We start from the raw sequence: 19,650 nt of genomic DNA on the forward strand, positions 1-19,650 counted from the left end.
TGAATTCCACATCACCCTCCGGAAGTTCCCATGGCTGTTAACAAGTTTGGCCCCCCCATGGCTGTGGCACCCTAACCCTAACCCTAACCCAAACCCATACCCTAACTCTAACACCCCGAAACGGAGGCGACAAAATGGCGTCGCCGAAATGGCAGCGCCGAATGGTACCATTCCATGTCCCACCTGCCTGTGTTTGGCCCATATCCCTCTAAACCTTTCTTCTCCATGTACCTGTCCAAACATATTTTAAATATTGTTACAATACCTGCCTCAACTATCTCCTCTGACAGCTCATTCTATGTAATACCATCCTCTTGTCCCTCAGATTTCTATTAAATCTTACACCTCTCACCTTAAACATATGTCCTCTGGTTCTTGATTCCACTACACTGAGTAAAAGACTGTGCATTTACCCTATCTATTCCCCTCGTGGTCTTATGCACCTCCATAAGATTACCACTCAGCCTCCTACACTAAAGAGTAAAGCCTGCCCAACCGCTCCCTATAGCTCAGCCCCTCAAATCGTAGCAACATCCGTGTAAATCTTTTCTACGCTCTTTCCAGCTTAATAACGTTCTTCCTCTAGAAGGGTGAACACAATTGAACACAATATTCTAAGTGCAGTTTCATCAATGCCTTGACAACTGTATTCAATACTCTGACTGAATGGTTATATTACATTTTGATTTATGTTGCCTATTGTTAACTTGAATGGCGATTGCTGATGATATTATCAGAATTGGACAAAGAATGTTTCTGAAAAAAATGACATTACTGATGCACTCAGACTTTATCACTGGGTGTTATTTCAGCTCCATCAGCTAAGTGGCAATTTCCAGTGAGAACCAGTTTGGATGCCCTTTTGGCACTCGTGGAGTTTATGGTTTAAACAAAAGGTATAAAAAAGAGGGGAGGAAAGCAGTCAAACAAAACAGAAGTGCTATGTCAAAGGAAACGGTAAGCAATTGTTTAATTTACACAACACTGCATCTGATTTTATTTAATGATCTGTGAGATTTAGAATTGATTTATGACTTGTTTTGGCCATAAATCTTCCAAAATTCTGCATTGAATTAATATCCAGTTTAAAAAATGCATGTAATTTCACTGAACTGTTTTAAATTTGAGAAACAAAATCACCAGAAAATTATAATGCATACATCAGGTTAACTTCACACTGGTTCCGTTTTGAGATTGCCTATTCCATAAACTATCATGCAGTATTGTAGGTTATGTTACTGTGCTACTACACAAGGGAACAGGACGTAATGGCTAAAATATTTATTTTTTAAATCAAGGGTTGTAGGTGTTGCCGCAGCAACATCATTGCTGAACGTGCTGTTAGTTTCAAAGTACTGGAAGGAAATATAAATAAGGCACGTGAGCTGTCCCAAGAAACCTACATTTCCTTTAATTATTTGTTTCCATATTCTCTTCTGAGTTATGTTCTTTTGCTCACTAGATAGCTCAACCTTCCAATGCACAACTATGAGATAGGGTGGACAAATTGGGTGGATTGCTCTTTTAGAATTTCTTAGTTTAGTTTAAAGAAACAGCATTGAAACAGGTCCTTCAGCACACCAAGTGAGCGCCAATCATCGGTTACTCGTCACACGAGTTCTATGTTATCCCGCTTTCTCATCCACTCCCTACGCACTAGGGGCAATTCACAGTGGCCAATGTGTTTGGGATGTGGGAGGAAACCAGAACACCTGGAGGAAATCCACACAGTCACAGGGAGAGCATGCAAACTCCACACAGACAGCATCCAAGGTCAGGTTCGAAACCAGGTCCCTGGTGCTGTAAGGCCACACTTTACCAGGTGCTATTGTGCCGCTCTTGATTTGGCCACCTCCCATGGTCCACTCCATTCCACCCATTACTAGCTACAGTTGCATAGACATCTGGCAGTGGTTTAATCAATCTTGAGTCTTTCAGTAACGATCATGCCTCGAGAGGGGCAGCCTGCCAATATCAACTGGGCCTCAGCAGGTGTATTCTCATGCCTAGCCCCAGAAAACTCTGCTGCTCTCAAAGGTCTTGAATAAGAAACCTTTAAAAACAGTTCATGTGGACATCAATAATTAAATTAAATAAAAACTACTAAAAAATGAATCTCGACTAAAATAGCTTAAATTATTGGAACCTAATTTTAAACGTAAAATAGAGAAAAATTAACAAACCATTTACCTGTGCTTAGACACAAAATGCTGGAGTAACTCAGGAAGCCTGTTACCCGCTCAGTTACTCCAGCATTTTATGTCTATGTTCCATGCAAACCAGCATTTGCGGTTTCTTCCTACACATTTAACTGTGCTTCCCTGTTTAATTTAACTATCAAATTCTAGTAACTATTATCATCATACTTGTTCAGTAGTCTGAAGATGGGTCTCGACCCAAAATGTCACCCATTTCTTCTATTCTTCTATCCAGAGATACTGCGTCCCGCTGTGTCACTCCAGAATTTTGTGTCTATCTTCAGTCTAAACTAGCATCTGCAGTTCCTACCTACACATTTTTTTCTGCTATTTGTTTCCAGTCACACATTACAGGAGAATCTTCCTGTGCCAAATCACTTAGCCCTCTCGATTGTCACAATAAATAACATAGAAGAGCATAGCACAGGAACAGTGCCTTCAGCCCACAATATCTGTGCTGAACAGGATGCCAAGCTAAACTAATCTCATCTGCCGGCACACAAAAATGCTGGAGAAACTCAGCGGGTGCAGCAGCATCTATGGAGCGAAGGAAATAAGCAACGTTTCGGGCCGAAACCCTTCAGACTCATCTCATCTGCCTGCACTTTTCCATTTTACTCCATTCCCTGCATAATAATGTGCCTATCGAAAAGCCTCTTAAATGGAACTATAGACAATAGACAATAGACAATAGGTGCAGGAGCAGGCCAATCGGCCATTTGAGCCAGCATCGCCATTCAATGTGATAATGGCTGATCATCCCCAATCAGTACCCCGTTCCTTCCTTTTCCCCATATCCCCTGACTCCGCTATTTTTAAGAGCCCTATCTAGCTCTCTCTTGAACGCATCCAGAGAACCCGCCTCCTTCGCTCTCTGACGCAGAGAATTCCACAGACTGCGCAGACATCCACAGAACTATCGTATCTGCTTCCACCACCACCTCTAGCAACACTTTCCAGGCACTTACCATCTTCGGTATAACAAAAGGACTTGCCCTGCTCATCTCCATTAACCTTTGCCCAGATCGATCTGGATGCGATCTCACTGGCTCTCCACTCCACTCTGGACCACTTGGACAACAAAAACTCATATGTCAGGCTGTTATTCATTGACTACAGCGCGGCATTCTATACCATCATCCCCTCCAAGCTGGCTACCATTCTCTCAGATCTGGGACTCTGAGCATCCCTCTGCATCCCAGGGACTAACTTTACTGAACGTTTTTCCTTCCAATATTTAATATGTAAAATAATATGTGTGTGTTTATGATTGTGTTTATAGTTTGTTTGGATGTTTGTTTGTTTGTCTTTTTGCACGAAGTCAGCGAGCATTGCCACTTTTCATTTCACTGCACATCTCGTATGTGTATGTGACGAATAAACTTGACTTGACTTGACTTGACTTGCAATTGGATCCTCGACTTCCTCATCCACAGACCACAGTCTGTCCGTATTGGTGGAAATGTGTCATCCTCGATAACAATCAGCATGGGAGCGCCTCAAGGCTGCGTGCTCAGCCCCCTGCTGTACTCACTCTATACTCATGACTGTGTGGCCGTGGGACTTATCATCACCCGCCTGGGGCTTGGACATCGGGAGAGAAATTGAGAGCAGGGGAGAGAAAAGACTTTGCCTTCCATCACAGTGGGTTCACTGTGATGGATGTTTGTGTGAATTTAATTGTGTGTATGTCTGTAGGACATTGTCTTTGTTTGTATGGCTGTGTAAACAAAATTTTGTTTGAGTCTCACTGGGGCTCAAATGACAATAAATTTGCATTGTATTGTATTGTATTGTATTGTATTGTATTGTATTCTATTCTATAATGACATAGTGCGAACTCCATCATCAAGTTCGCCGACGACACCACTGTTGTGGGCGAATCACTGATGGTGACAAGACAGAGTATAGAAGTGAGATCGACCAATTGACCAAATGGTGCCAGCACAATAACCTGGCTCTCAACACCAGCAAAACCAAGGAACTCTGTGGACTTTGGAAGGGGTAGGATAGGGACCCACAATCCCGTTTATATCAACAGGGCGATGGTGGAAAGGGTCAAGAACTTCAAATTCCTGGGCGTGCATATTTCTGAAGATCTTTCCTGGTGCCAGCACACTGATGCAATTAAAAAGAAAGCACATCAGCTCCTCTACTTCCTGAGAAGATTACAGAGAGTCAGTATGTCAAAGAGGACTCTCTTGAACCTCTACAGGTGCATAGTAGAGAGCATGCTGACTGGTTGCATCGTGGCTTGGTTAGGCAATTTGAGTGTCCAGGAGTGGAAAAGAATGCAGAAAGTTGTGACCACTGCCCAGACCATCATTGGCTCTGACCTCCCCACCATTGAAGAGATCTATTGCAGTCGCTGCCAACATCATCAAGGACCCACACCATCCTGGCCAGACTCTCATCTCTCCACTGCCATCAGGTAAAAGGTACAGGAGCCTGAACTGTGGTACATCCAGGTTCAAGAACAGCTGCTTCCCCACAGCCATCAGACTATTAAACTCGCCATCAAACAAACTCTGGTATAACAGCCTATTGCACTTTATCTGTTTATTTATGTGTATATATATGGTCTATGCTATACAGACGCACTGAATGTTCTGTATTTATGCTTACAATATTCTGTCGTGCTGCAGCAAGCAAGAATTTCATTGTCCTATTGGGGATACATGACAATAAACTCTCTTGACTTGACTATGCCCTCTCGTCTTTGGTATTGCCATCTTAGAAAAAGGGTTCTGAGTGTCTACCCTATCTATGCGCCTCATAATTTCATATACATCTATCAGGCCTCCCCTCTGCCTCAAACACTCCAGCAAAAACAATCCAAATTTGTCCTTAAGCTAAAGCTTTATTGAATAAGGAGAATGTCACGGTAGTGGTTCAAGATGACATTATTGATGGTTCGTCCAGTGACGCTATATGGGTGGAACTGAGAAATGTCTAAAAAAAGGATGATCACCTAGTTGGGAGCGTACTATTGGCCCCCAAATAGTCAACGGGAATTATTAGAGCAAAAATGGCAGGAGATTGCAGGAAGCTGCAAGACTAAAAGATTATCATTGCTGGGGATTTTTACTTTCCCGATATAAACTGGGACTGTGATGGTGCCATGGGCTTAGACAGGGTGGAAATTATCAAATGTCTCAACAGTTATCAAAAGTTTCCTCAGGCAATAGAGAGATGGCCCTACAAGGTGAAACTTGATCTACTCTGAGGAAATTGGGAAGGGCAAGTCATAGAGTCATAGAGTGATACAGTGTGAAAACAAGCCCTTCGGCCCAATTTGCCCACAGCAGCCAACATGTCCCAGCAATATGTCCCAGCTCACTAGTCCTACCAAACCACATTTGGTCCATATCCTTCCAAACTTGTCCTATCCATGTACCAGTTTAACTGTTTCTTAAACATTGTGATAGTCCTAGCCTCAACTACCTCCTCTGGCAGCTTGTTCCATACACCCAACATCCTTTGTATAAAAATGTTACCCTTCAGATTCCTATTAAATCTTTTCCCCTTCATCGTAAACCTATGACCTTTGGCTTCGACTCCACTATTCTGGACAAGAGACTCTGTGCATCTACCCAATCTATTTCTCTCATGATTTAATGTACCTCTATAAGATCACCCCTCATCCTCCTGTGCTCCAAGGAATGGAGACCCAGCCTACTCAACCTCTCCTTACAGCTCAGACCCTCGCGTCCTGGTGACATCCTCGTAAATCTTCTCTGTACCCCTTCCACCTTGACAACATCGTTCCTATCACATGGAGCCCAGAAGTGAACACAATACTCTAAATGTGGCCTCACCAACGTCTTAGACTAGCAAGTGACTGAAGTGTCCATAGGCGAGCCTTTTGGGACAAGTGACCACTGTTCTAGAAGCATTAAAATAGTTATGGGTAAAGATAAGGTGGGCCAACCAGTTAAAATCTGAATTCGAGCAAGGCCAACTTTGATGAATTCCTCTCTTTTTTGTCAGGCTGTGCAAAGGTTAGACAAAAATATCTGTGTTACACAAGAAAACTAGACTCCAGCTTTGCATAAAATAATGACCCACACTGCACGCCAGCAGTGAATGCAAATTTTCAGCTTGGAAACTAAAAATCAGCACTTAATCTGAATTCTCAGGGTCTGCCTCCTTTGTCATAGTTTATGCCTAATTTCAATTTTCCTTGTTTTCCTGCCACAATACCATTTGTCCACAACCTATAGTCTTTCCACTGACTGGCCAGCATGCAAATAAAAAGCTTTTCACTGTATCTCGGTACACGTGACACTAAACTAAACCAAACCAAACCAAACAAAACAGGACTGACTGAACTATGGAAAGTACCCTTTTGACCTTTGTTAGCTATTTTGTTAACTCATGCTGAGCAAAGTCAAGATAAATAAACTAACTCGGTCTCATAGAACAGATAATAGCGCAGTCTGAAGAAGGGTCTCGACCTGATACGTGACCCATTCCTTCTCTCCAGAGACGCTGTCTGTCCCGCTGAGTTACTCCAGCATTTCGTGTCTATTTTAGATAATAGTACAGCACAGGAACAGGCCCTTTGTCCCTCCATTCCCAGCATATCCATGTGCCCAGCTAAAATCTCTTAAATGTCACTATCATATATGCCTCCACCACCACCCTTGCCTGTGCGTTCCAAGCACCACCACTCTCTTTGTTAAAAATATTTTCATATATATCTCCTTAAGCTTTAACTATAAAGCAACGATCTCTAGTCTTTGACATTTCCACCCTGGGGAAAAGATTCTATCTGACTACCTACTCTATATATGCCTCTTATAATTGCATGCAAGTGATCCATATCTCTCCATTCCCAGCACTGACATTCACTGCTAATCTACATGATGTACATTCTAACCTAGGAACTGACCTTTAGATAACCTGCATTGGAGATTTGTATTCCCAAGCTATCCAATCCTCAAGTAAAGGCAATGAATTTAATTAGTTTAATAAAAACACCTTATAGTTGCTTAGTTCAACAGCAGCTGCTTGGTTGGCTCCTTTCAAGTGAATGTTGATGTTTCTATGCTAAGTGCATGTTTGGTAGGCAGATTCCCCACAGCAACTGCTGTGGAGATGCGGCAGTTTTATCAGCCTGAGGTGCTCAGCACTGGACTGCAGATGGCAAATTGCAAGTGCAGATTTCATAATCCGTACATGTACTGAACTTGTTGGCAATTATGTTAAGAATTATTAGCAATTCCCCACAGAATTGCTGGCATCTTCCAGAGAAATCAAGACTCATCTAGTTTGAAAAATATAATATCAGGGTAACTCAACAAAAAATATTCCATATTCACATTACTAATTTATTTCATATGTTTTGCAATATTTCTAACCAAGTGACATGTGAACACTACCAAATGTTTCTTTGCATAAGTTTTTTTGAACCCATCACCATCTTGAAGAATACAAATGCCGTTAATTGGAATATTATCTGCCACATTCTTAGAAATGGCTGGTCTGTGTCAACAAGGCCTCATTAACACCTCCTTAAACTTGGGAATAATGTATATGGAGATCGGCTCATGTCTCCCAATGACTGAGCTCAGAAAGCTGCTTTAGAACCAAGGGATTATAATGAATGAAGAGAGAAAAACAATAAACAAATGAAGGACACACAGGGGAGCGCAGAAACAGTAACCTGGAGCAAATGACAAATTGCTGGCAGATTTCAGTGGGTCAGGCATCAGCTGTGGAGACAAAGGGATCATCGCGTTTCAGGCAAATAATGATCTGCCCAGCCCACTGTCAGCAGGACCTTCCAAATTCTGAATTGTTGCATTTCGTGTGCTGTTACATTTTTTTCATAATTACTTACTAGTATGTTTTATCTTTGATAGGTGCGATGGTGCGGTGAGAGATTTGCAACATTGCTGATGTGGTGATATATTACTCTTTTCTCTTACCCATAGTTGGACAATGAAGAAACAAAAGACATCTGTTTAAGTTGAGAGGGGAAAGATAAGAACCTGAGGGGTAATTATTTCACTCAGAGAATGGTGGGTATATGGAACGAGTTACCAGAGGAAGTAGTTGAGAGAAGTACTATAACAACATTTAAAATACATTTATACAAGTACAGGGATAGAAAAGGTTTCGTGGAATAAGAGTCAAATGTGGGCAGGTAACATGGATAAAAATTGTTGGTATAAATTCTATTAGCTAACAGTGAAGTGCCTAGGATTCTTTTCTCCAATAAAAGTTATGTAGCTACAATTTCCTGCAGTTGTTATAAATTTTCATGACAGTAACGTGATTTTGCTTCTAAACTAATCCCAGTGTAATCACTAAGCATCCTATGAACTAGAGCCATGACATTGTACTCTGCCTCGAATATTAAATGTAATTCCTATCTGACAAGAATCCAGGTTTGCGCCTGAAGAAAATTAAACTATTGGACCATCAGGAATAGATAGGTAAATAAAATATCACATTCACAAAATATACTTGGTCATCTTGACTGTATAAGTCAGTTGACAAATTTGCTATGGATTGACTACACCCAGTTGCAAAGCAATGAGAGTATATGGACTTTTCATATGCACTGATAGCTAACTCAGTTAGTGGCATAATTACTATGTCAGATTTCAGCCATGGCTCATCTGGGAGCATTGTTAATCCCTAATCAGCTTTGTGTTGTTATTGCAACTTTGTTGTAGGAAAATTCAAAACTTCAAAGTGTATTTCACAGGATAGTGGAAATGAAAGGAGAAGAGGGAATGCCTGAGGTCAGTATATATAGTGTGGGAAAGGTTTTTATCCCTCAAGTTAAATTATTTCAGTTGGTTACATTTAATTATTGGTAGCATGGAGGTACAGCAGTTGGCATTGATATCCCACAGCTCCAGGAACCCAAGTTTGTTTCTGACCTTGTGAGCTGTCTGGTGGAGACACAAGGAACTACAGAAGGTACACAAAATTGCTGGAGAAACTCAGCGGGTGCAGCAGCATCTATGGAGCGAAGGAAAGAGGCGACGTTTCGGGCCGAAACCCTTCTTCAGACTGATGGGGGGAACTACAGATGCTGGTTTCCAAAAAAGGACACAAAGTGCTGGAGTAACACAATGGGTCAGGGAGAATCTCTGGAGAACATGAATAGGTGATGTTTCATGTCGGGATCCTTCGTCTAACGGGTTGTGATGGGGGGGGGAGCTGGAAGAGCGGTGTGGGGCAATATATAGAAACATAGAAAATAGGTGCAGGAGTAGGCCATTCGGACCTTCGAGCCTGCACCGCCATTCAATATGATCATGGCTGATCATCCAACTCAGTACAAAGCCTGGCAAGGGATAGGTGAATACAAGTGATAGGGGGATGATTGGTAGATGGTTGGACAAAAGCAAGAGATGAAAAGATTTTAAACATTGAAATAATGATAGAAGAGATGTAAATAATGACGCCAGCGTAATAAATATGGGTGCAGGAGGATGGGGGGGGGGGGGGGGGGGGGGGGGGGGGGGGGGGGGTTGGGTGGAGAGACTGGTGGAAGGGGAGAAATGGGTGCAAATCATAGCACAAATAGGGTGATTAAGAAGTATGGTATGCTTGCCTTCATTACTAAGGTAATTGAACATTAGAATCAGGAAGACATAATGGAGCTCTCTAGGACTTTGGTTAGGCCGCATTTGCAGTATTGCGTACAGTTCTGGTCGCCACATTACATGAAAGATGTTGAAGCTTTGGAATGGGTGCAGAGGAGGTTCACCAGAATGCTGCATTGATTAGAGAGTCTCAGCTATAAGGAGAGATTGACCACCATGCATTATTTTCTCTGGAACATTGGTTGAGGGGAGACTTGATAGAAGTATACATAATTATGAGAGACATAGATAGAGACAAAACCTTTTTTCCAGCATGGAATTGTTCAATACTAAACGGTATAGCTATAAGGTAGGAGGGGACGGTTTAATGGTGATGTCTAGGGCAAGTTTTTTTAACTCAGAGAGTTGTGTTGTCCGTAATGCACTGCCAAGGTTGGTGGTGAATGCACATAGAATGGTGGCATTTTTTGGACAGACACATGGAAGTGCCGGGAATAGTGGGATATGGATCATGTACATGCAGATGAGATCAGTTTAACGACATCATGTTCAGCACAAACATTGTCGGCCAAAGGGCGCATTCCTGTGCTGTACTGTTCTATAATCTAAGAATCCATGTTGAGCACAAGGGGAAAGGAAAAAAAGGGTGGGTTAATTGTGGGTTAGTTACCTAAAATTGTTCATTTCATTAGGTTGTAAACTCGAGCGGAATAAGGCGTGCTGTTCATCAGTTTGCACGTGGCCTCACTCTGCCAATGGAGGAGACCCAGGACAGAAAAGTTAGTATGGGAATGGGAAGGGGGGTTAACATGGTTAGCAACTGGGAGATCCAGCAGGCATTGGCAGACTGAGCACGTGTTTGGTGAAACCTTCACCGAGTCTATGCTTAGTCTCGCAGATGTCTATGCTTAGTCTCAGGAACATCGAATGCAGTAGATGAGATTAGAGAAGGTGCCTAAAGGGGGTGGTTTAGAGGGAAAGGGATAAGTGAAACAAGGAGAAATGGAGGGATTGATCTCTGTGGAAGGTGGAAAGGGGTGCGGATGGGAAAATGTGATAGGTGGTGGGTTCACGTTGAAGGTGGCAAAATTGTCAGAGAATGATGTATTCAATGCGAAGGCAGGTGGAGTGAAAGGTAAGCAACAGGGGAACTCTATCCTTGATGCATCTTGGGTGAGGGGGAGTGTGAGCAGACCTACGGGACACAGAAGAGATGCAGATGAGGGATCCATCTATGACAGTAGGACCCGAACTATGTTTACTAAAGATAGAGGACATCTTGGATGTCCTTGAATGGAAAGCCTCATCTTGAGAGCAGATGAGTCAGAGGCAGAGGAATTGAGAATAGGGAATATTATATTTGCAAGAGGTGGGAGGAGGTGTAGTACAGATATCTATGGATAGACTCGGCTTGTACTTGCTAGAATTTAGAAGATTGAGGGGGGATCTTATAGAAACTTACAAAATTCTTAAGGGGTTGGACGGGCTAGATGCAGGAAGATTGTTACCAAATGTCCAGGACAAGGTGTCACAGTTTAAGGATAAAGGGGAAATCCTTTAGGACCGAGATGAGAAAAACATTTTTCATACAGAGAGTGGTAAATCTCTGGAACTCACTGCCACAGAAGGTAGTTGAGGCCAGTCCATTGACTATATTTAAGAGGGAGTTAGATGTGGCCCTTGTGGCTAAAGGGATCAGGGGGTATGGAGAGAAGACAGGTACAGGATACTGAGTTGGATGATCAGTCATGATCATATTGAATGGCGGTGCAGGCTTGAAGGGCCGAATGGCCTACTCCTGCACCTATTTTCTATGTTTCTATGTTTCTATGACAGTAAACTGGACTGGTCCAGGAATGCCAAGACTCTGTACAAGGCAGAGCCTGCTTGAGAAGGCTACGCTCCTTCAACGTCTGCAGCAAGATGCTGCAGATGTTCTACCAATCGGTAGTATCCAGCACCATCTTCTTTGCTGTTGTATGCTGGGACAGCACAGCGAAGGCTGCGGACACCAACAGCATTAACAAACTCATCAGGAAGGCTGGCTCTGTCCTGGGGCGGAGTTGGATTATTGGGAGTTGGTCTTGGATGGTAGGATGCTCCTCAAACTGCGGAACATCTTGGACAATACAGCTCACCCCCTCCATGACACACTAATTAACCTGTGGAGTACCTTAAAAATAGCGGAGTCAGGGTAAATGGGGAGAAGGCAGGAACGGGGTACTGATTGGGGATGATCGCCATGATCATATTGAATGGCGGTGCTGGCTCAAAGGGCCGAATGGCCTACTCCTGCACCTATTGTCTGTTGTCTATTATTGACTAACAGACTGATTCCACCAAGATGCAGTACAGAACGCCACAGGGATTCTTCTTCCCTGTGGCTATCAAACCGTACAACTCCTCCCCCTTCTGTCATGTGGTAAACTGACACCCCCCTCCCCAATCTATTCACATCCCCAATCCTTTCCACTCATCACTTTAATTTCATGTTCATATATTTTGTGTTTTATGACTGTTGGCAGATCAATTTCACTCCTGGGATAAATATAGTTCTATCGTATCGGAAAGATACTGGACGTCCATGGTAAAAATGAAGCAATGGGGGTCAAGGAATTGAAAATTATTGAAGAATTGAAGGGCACGTGAGTTATCGTGGCTGTATAATTGTGCTGATTGTGGATGATCAGCCATGATCACATTTATTGGCGGTGCTAGCTCGAAGGGCCGAAGGGCCTACTCTTGTACCTATTGACTATTGTCTATTGTCTTCGATATATCTGACTCACAGAATAAAGGCCTTTTTGAATTGTATCAGGTCCTGAAGAAATAACAAATCTCAAAGTTTCCTTTACAGCTATCTAACCCAGAAATCTAAATTAAAAACATGCTAAAAATAACAATTATTGCTATAATTAAAACAAACCACAAAATTACGATGTCACGCACAGTTGAATCAATGCATTTACAGTATAAATGTGCATGTTACCTCCCTGAGTGGATCATTCAATTCCTCCAGAATACTGTCCTCGTCAAAGATCTTGCCTTGGTAACGGTGCTCATAGTAGTCATGAATCTTTTGCCGCATATCAGCGGGGAGCTTGTGGAAGGACATGTATTGTTCCACTTGCTTGTACTGAAATTAGAAAGAGAAAAACGTTGTATTAGATGAGCAGAATTGCCATTGCACTGGAAAGGGAAGAAACAAAACTCAACCAGTTAAGATTTTATAAAATGCTATGATGCCGACCAAATGATTGAACAAAATGAAAATGAAAATTTCATCAGAAAATGAAATATACTGATCAAAATTGAGGACGTGTAGCACTGGTTTTTCCTGTATCACATGCTCAGTATCACAATCATTTACTTACAGTGAACATCCAAGTCAAATAATAACCCGTTGAACCACTGTTTGCAAATCACACTTGTGCAGACATGTTCTGCTTTTCAAGAGAGTCAAGAGAGTCAAGAGTCAATTTAATTGTCATTTGGACCCCTAGAGGTCCAAACGAAATGCCGTTTTGTCATTCATGGGAGTTACGACATTCCTCTCAACACATTGTTCTGAAGAGATCCTATTTTTGAGAACTTCCAGAACAAGCTATTCAAAGGTCTCCACCTGTAGCAGTTCCCAACCTAAATCTGGGAATCTGACCCAAGTAGTTACTCTATTTCAGTTATTTTTAACTCCTCAGGAAATCACCCGCCTCATGCTGCACGTCACCTTTAGTCCTCTCCATCAGCAGACTCCGACCTCCCCACAAGCAGAGAGACCACCCATCAGTAGCAAACTGACTCTGACACCTTCTCCACCCAAGGTAGCCAACTTTGACTGTCAACTATCCACTGCCCATCATTACACCTCTCGATATCCCAATCAGATTTTTGAAGTTCCATTTTTTCCTTCACCAACATAATCTCCTGCCACAACTTTTCCCACCAGAACTTAAACTTCACAATCTCTGGGACAAATGTGACTAGTGGTGTGCCTCAGTTTGCAGATGACATTGAAGTGGGTTATATCGTAGATCGTAGATCTGGAAGATGGTTAACAAAAATGACAGAAGGATCTTGATTAGTTGGGCAAGTGGGCTGAAGAATGGTTAATGGAGTTTAATGCAGATTAGTGTGAGGTGTTTCATTTTGGAAGAGAGATCTAGGAGTGCAGGATAGGAAATGAGATATCGTCTAGGGTATTTCCATGCAAGTTGCATCACAAGTAGATAGGGTGGTCAAGAAGGCTTTCAGGATATTGGCCTTCAACAGTGAGGGTAATGAGTATAGAAAATGGACATGCTGTCACAGTTTTAGAAGATGTTGGAGAGGCTGGATTTGGACTATTGTGTTCTGCACAAGGATGTATTGTGTTCTGCTTTGAAGGATGTATTTAAGCTGGAAAGAGTGCAGAAAGGATTTATGACGATGTTGCAAGGGCTTTAGGCCCTGAGCTGTAGGGAGAGGTTGGGCAGGCTAGGACTTGAAGCAAATGAAGATGATGGGTGTAAGATCATGAAGGGGATGGATAGGATGAATGTAGAGAGTCCTTCACTAGCGGAAAGGGGAATCAAGAACCAGAGAACATAGGGTTAAGGTGAGAGGGTCCAGATTTAACAGAAACCTGAGGGACAACCTTTTCCCACAAAGGGTGGGGGTCATATGAAACAAGATGTGTGTGGACGCGGCATCGACAGATAAAAGGCCAAAGCAAAGAAGCCGAAGCCAAAGAAACGAGGCCGAAACGCGAAAATGAACCGAAAGAGTCTGAAGACGAAATGCCTACTAACCGAAAGGATGGGACGCCTAAATGCCAGCTAACCGAAAGCGCAGGACGCCTAAACGCCTACGAACCGAAAGGCTGTGTCGCCTAAAAGCAAACTTATCGAATGGCTGCTCAGTCGAAACACCACCTACCCGAAAGGCGGCTGCGCCTACAGGCCAAAGGACCGACAGCCACTCAACAGAAATGTCCAATAACGGACTTGACGTTGCTGGGGGGGGGGGCAGGACTTATCAGCGATTGGTCCAGACCCCCGCGTCCATCACATCACCATGAAGGCATGAACATTGTCCCAAAGATGTAAGAGAAGAAAGGAAAAAGGAGGAGTAGTAGCCCGAGGGCTGAGGGAGAGCTAAGAAGGGGAAGACAGCAAGGGCTACGAATTGGAAGAATTCAATGTTCATGCCACTGGATTCAGACTACCCAAGCGGTAAAAGCAAATTTCCAGTTTTGCTCGGCTATGGAGCTGCTCAGGGCGAGGGGTCGCCGGAATGGGAGATGCAAGTGGACCTCTGTCGCACCTGGGTGAAACAATCGAAGCCTGCTTGGTTCCACCGATTAGATCAGCTGATGGAGGACAGTGGGACCCAGCGGGAGGTCAAGGTGAGGGGGAAGGTAAAGCGACAAGTGTAGCATCTCTTGAGGTTGCAAGGGAAAGTGCCCAGGGAGGGGGTGGTGCGGGAGGGAATGGAATAATTGACAAGGGAGTTACGGAGGGAGCAGTCTTTGCGGAAAGCAGACAGGGGGGGGAGATGGGAAGATGTGGCAAGTGGTGGGGTCACGTTGGAGGTGGCAAAACTGACGGAGGACTATTTGTTGTATGTGACGGCTAGTGGGGTGAAAGGTGATGACTAGGGGGACTCTGCCCTTGTTGCGAGTCGGGGGATGGGGAAAGAGGGCAGTGTTACGGGGTATGGAAGAGGCCCTGGTGCGAGCCTCATCTATAGTAGGGGAGGGGAACCTCCGTTCCCTGAAGAATGAGGACAGTTCCAATGCCTGGTGTGGAACACCTCATCCTGGGAGTAGATGCGGCGTAGACGCAGGAATTGGTAGGGGATGGAGTCCTCACAGGATGCAGGGTGGGAAGAGTAGTCCAGATTGCCAGAGGAAATAGTTGAGGCATGTATGATCAGAATGTTTACAGCACATCTGGAAAAGCGCAGGTACGTGGATGGGAAAGGTTTAGAGGGATATGGGGTAAACACAGGCAATTGGGACTAAATATAGATGGGACATCCTGGTAAGCATGGACAAGTGTAACCAAAGGCCCTGTTACAATTTATAACTTTAAATTGTAGAAACTGCATTATTTTGGCATGAGGTTAAAACTAAACTTTTAAAATGGAGATATACAATTCCAGGTCGATCACAAAACTTTGACCTTAACCATTATCATCAGGATTTACAATATTTTCCTTTCAGATGCTGAAGAGAAACACGATTAAACAAAACCTACAATGATAATAATACCTTATTATTTGGCGACACACTGGTGCAGCGGTCGAGTTGATGCTCTACAGCACCAGAAACCTGGGTTCGATCCTGACTACAGGTGCTCTCTGTACGGAGTTTGCACGATCTGCCTGTGACCACGTGGGTTTTCCCACATTCCAAAGATCTGCAGGTTTGTAGTTTAAATGGCCTGTAAATTGTCCTTAGAATGTAGGATGGAACCAATGTAATTGTTGGTCAGCATGGACTCAGTGGGCTGAAGTGTTTCCACACTCAATCTCTCCAAACAAAATAATTAATTCACCGTCTACACTTTGGGAATCTCGTTTCATTGCCTGTTTTAACATTCTTTTACATTCACACTGTTTATACAATCATGTGAAGAGAACCGGTGGTAAAGCCCAGTATATTTTTGCTGTCTTTTCATTGGTGCTAATTTAAGCTTAAGGGTCCTGAGTTCTAACTGTTACATATCCTAAGAGGGAAATATTCTACATTATAAAAACAACCATCATTGAAATGACAAACAACCTCTGGAGGAACTCAGCGAGTCGAGCAGCATCTGTGCAGACTGTTCCTCCAGCAGACTGTTTATTTCTCCTGATTCCAGCATCTTTAGTCTCTTGTGTCTGTGCTATCATTGAATGTAGCTCTGTAATACAAATGGGACTAAAAGTATGACCACCAGGTACTCTATCTATCCTTTCAACATGAAATCCAAGTTTCAGGCAAGACTTTACAAAAGTGCAAGCATTTGCATGCAACTGTCCTTTTAATGTGGCCAATTGCAACTGGATGTTCCTCAAAAATCTCAGACCTCCACTTTTCATGTTCAATCAATTACCCTCTAAGGTTTACCTGATATGTAGCTAGGATTCAAGGAACTGCGTTATAGGGAGAAGTTGGGCAGGCCAGGACTTTATTCCTGGAGTATAGGAGAATGAAGGTGACGTTATAGGTATATATACAATTATGAGGGTAGATAGGGTGAATGCACAGTCTTTTCTTCAAGGGTTAAGGAATCAAGAACTAGAGGACATTGATTTAAAGAGAGAGGGGAAATATATAATAGGAATGAGTCAGAGTATCGAAGAGAGATCGAGCAACTATCCATATGGTGCCAGCGCAATAACCTGGCCCTCAACACCAGCAAAACCAAGGATCTGATTGTGGCTTTGGAAGGAGTAGGAGGGGGACCCACAGCCCCGTTTATATCAACGGGTCGATGGTTGAAAGGGTCAAGAGCTTCAAATTCCTGAGCGTGCACATCTCTGAAGATCTTTCCTGGTCCGAGAACACTAATGCAATCATCAAGAAAGCTCATCAGCGCCTCTACTTCCTGAGAAGATTACAAAGAGTCGGTTTGTCAAGGAAGACTCTCTCTAACTTCTACAGGTGCACAGTAGAGAGCATGCTGACCGGTTGCATCGTGGCTTGGTACGGCAACTTGAGCACCCTGGAGAGGAAAAGACTACAAAAAGTAGTAAACACTGCCCAGTCCATCATCAGCTCTGACCTTCCTTCCATCGAGGGGATTTATCGCAGTCGCTGCCTCAAAAAGGCTGGCAGTATCATCAAAGACCCACGCTATCCTGGCCATACACGCATCTCCCTGCTACCTTCAGGTAGAAGGTACAGGAACCTGAAGACTGCAACAACCAGGTTCAGGAACAACTACTTCCCCACAGCCATCAGGCTATTAAACCTGGCTCGGACAAAACTCTGATTATTAATAACCAATTATCTGTTATTTGCACTATAATTTTATTTATTCATGTGTGTATATATTTATATTATAGTATATGGACACATTGATCTGTTTTGTAGTAAATACCTACTATGTTCTGTGTGCTGAAGCAAAGAAAGAATTTCATTGTCCTATCAGGGACACATGACAATAAACTCACTTGAACGTGAACTTGAACTGGAAGCTGGCAACTTTTCCACACAAAGGGTGGTGGGTATATGGAACAAGCAGTCAAACGAAGTTGATGAGCAGGTGCAATAACAACAAATAAAAATAATTTGTACATAGATAGGTTGAAAACGATATGGATCAAATGCAGGCAAATGAGGCTAGTTTAAATAGTCATCTTGGACTGCATGGATGAGTTTGGCCGAAGAGTGTGTTTCTATACTGTATGACCCTATGAATCTATTTATGTCTTGTTTAAACCAGTAACAAAAACCTACACAAATATTCAACCATATTATAGATAAAAGAAATGGCAGTTTAAAATTTCCACCATAACACACGGAGGAATGCGGCAATATGGCAATTGTGTGAAGTGGGGTGGGGGAAGGTAAGTGGGAGCTGAGAATGGTAATGTGGTGATTAGCAAACCAGAGGTCAAGAAAAATCCCATTAAATTTTGAAAATGAATTTAATTATCTATTAATTTGTTTTACAGCATGACAAAAAATGATTTTGGTACCTTGGCCTTCATTAGTCAGGGAGTGGGGATGTTATATTACAGTTGTGTAAGACATTGGTGAGGCTGGATTTGGAGTACTGTGTTCAGTTTTGTTCACTCTGCACTACGAAGGATGCTGTTAAGCTGGCAAGAGTGCAGAGGAGATTTACGAGGATGTTGCCAGGACTTGAGGGCCTGAGCTATAGGGAGTGTTTAGGTAGACTTGGACTTTATTCCTTGAAGTGCAGGAGGTTGAGGGGTGATCTTATAGAGGTTACAAGAGGGGAATAGGGATAGGATGAATGCACACTGTCTATTACTCCGAGTAGGGGAATCAAGAACTAGGTTCTTGATTATAGGTTTAAACCTATATAATGTAGATTTAAGATTAAAGGGGAAAGATTTAATAGGAACCTGAGGGGCAATTAATTCACCCAGAGGGTGGTGGGTAAATGGAACAAGCTGCCAGAGGAGGTAATTGAGGTAGGTAATACAACAACACTTAAATTACATTTGGACAGGTACATAGATAGGAAAGGCTGCAGGAATATCAGCCAAATGCGAGTTGGTGGGATTAGAGTTAATGGGGCATATTGGTCGACATTTGCAAGTTGGGCAGAAGCAGTTGGGCAGAAGGGCCTATTCCCATGCCCTAGAACTCTATGACTATGAGATTTTGTTTAAAAAAGAGCCACTAATTCACTAACATCTTTCTGGAAAGGTAGTTGCCAAACTTACCCAAGCTGTGCGATACAAATTCAATCCCATAGTACACAGTAACGCTCACTGGCCTCACCGATTCTCCACCTCATCACTCAGCCAAAGATGAACCAGCATTACTTTCACGCCAGACTTCTCTTCCACATACAGCTCATAGACTCATACAATAAAACTGTCCTGTTTGCTTTTTCTGATAATGCTCTTGTATCATTTATGATTTACAAGTTGTAACAGTCTTTATTCTCAATTAAAACGTATCTATTACTGTTGTGAATTTACAGCAATTTACAGACTAAGAACAAGAATTCATCACTACATGATGAAATATTAACTGTATTTACTTTCTGACACACTTAATTTCAGCTTTGACAGCAATTCTTATTCCTGGTGGCAGGCAGTATTTCTGAAACACCTCTAGAGCAACAATAGCAGTTTCCTATGGATCTCTGTGGAAATCCATTGCAATGTTCAGTAATGAGATTGGATGATGAAGGTTTAAAGTGATAATTTTTAATACA

The 19,650-nt window shown here is 42.8% G+C and overlaps 1 protein-coding gene across 1 annotated transcript in view; it reads right to left on the reverse strand.

The window, feature by feature from the left end:
* The window catches only part of LOC129696183 (potassium/sodium hyperpolarization-activated cyclic nucleotide-gated channel 1-like), a 285,651-nt gene that overhangs the window by 68,616 nt on the left and 197,385 nt on the right, over positions 1–19,650 (reverse strand). The window contains exon 5 of the mRNA XM_055633797.1: positions 12,756–12,902. Within this exon, the coding sequence (XP_055489772.1) occupies positions 12,756–12,902 (147 nt within the window). The remainder of the gene's footprint in view (positions 1–12,755; positions 12,903–19,650) is intronic.

The sequence above is a fragment of the Leucoraja erinacea genome, chromosome 1, assembly GCF_028641065.1.
Source record: "Leucoraja erinacea ecotype New England chromosome 1, Leri_hhj_1, whole genome shotgun sequence".
NCBI lineage: Eukaryota > Metazoa > Chordata > Chondrichthyes > Rajiformes > Rajidae > Leucoraja > Leucoraja erinaceus.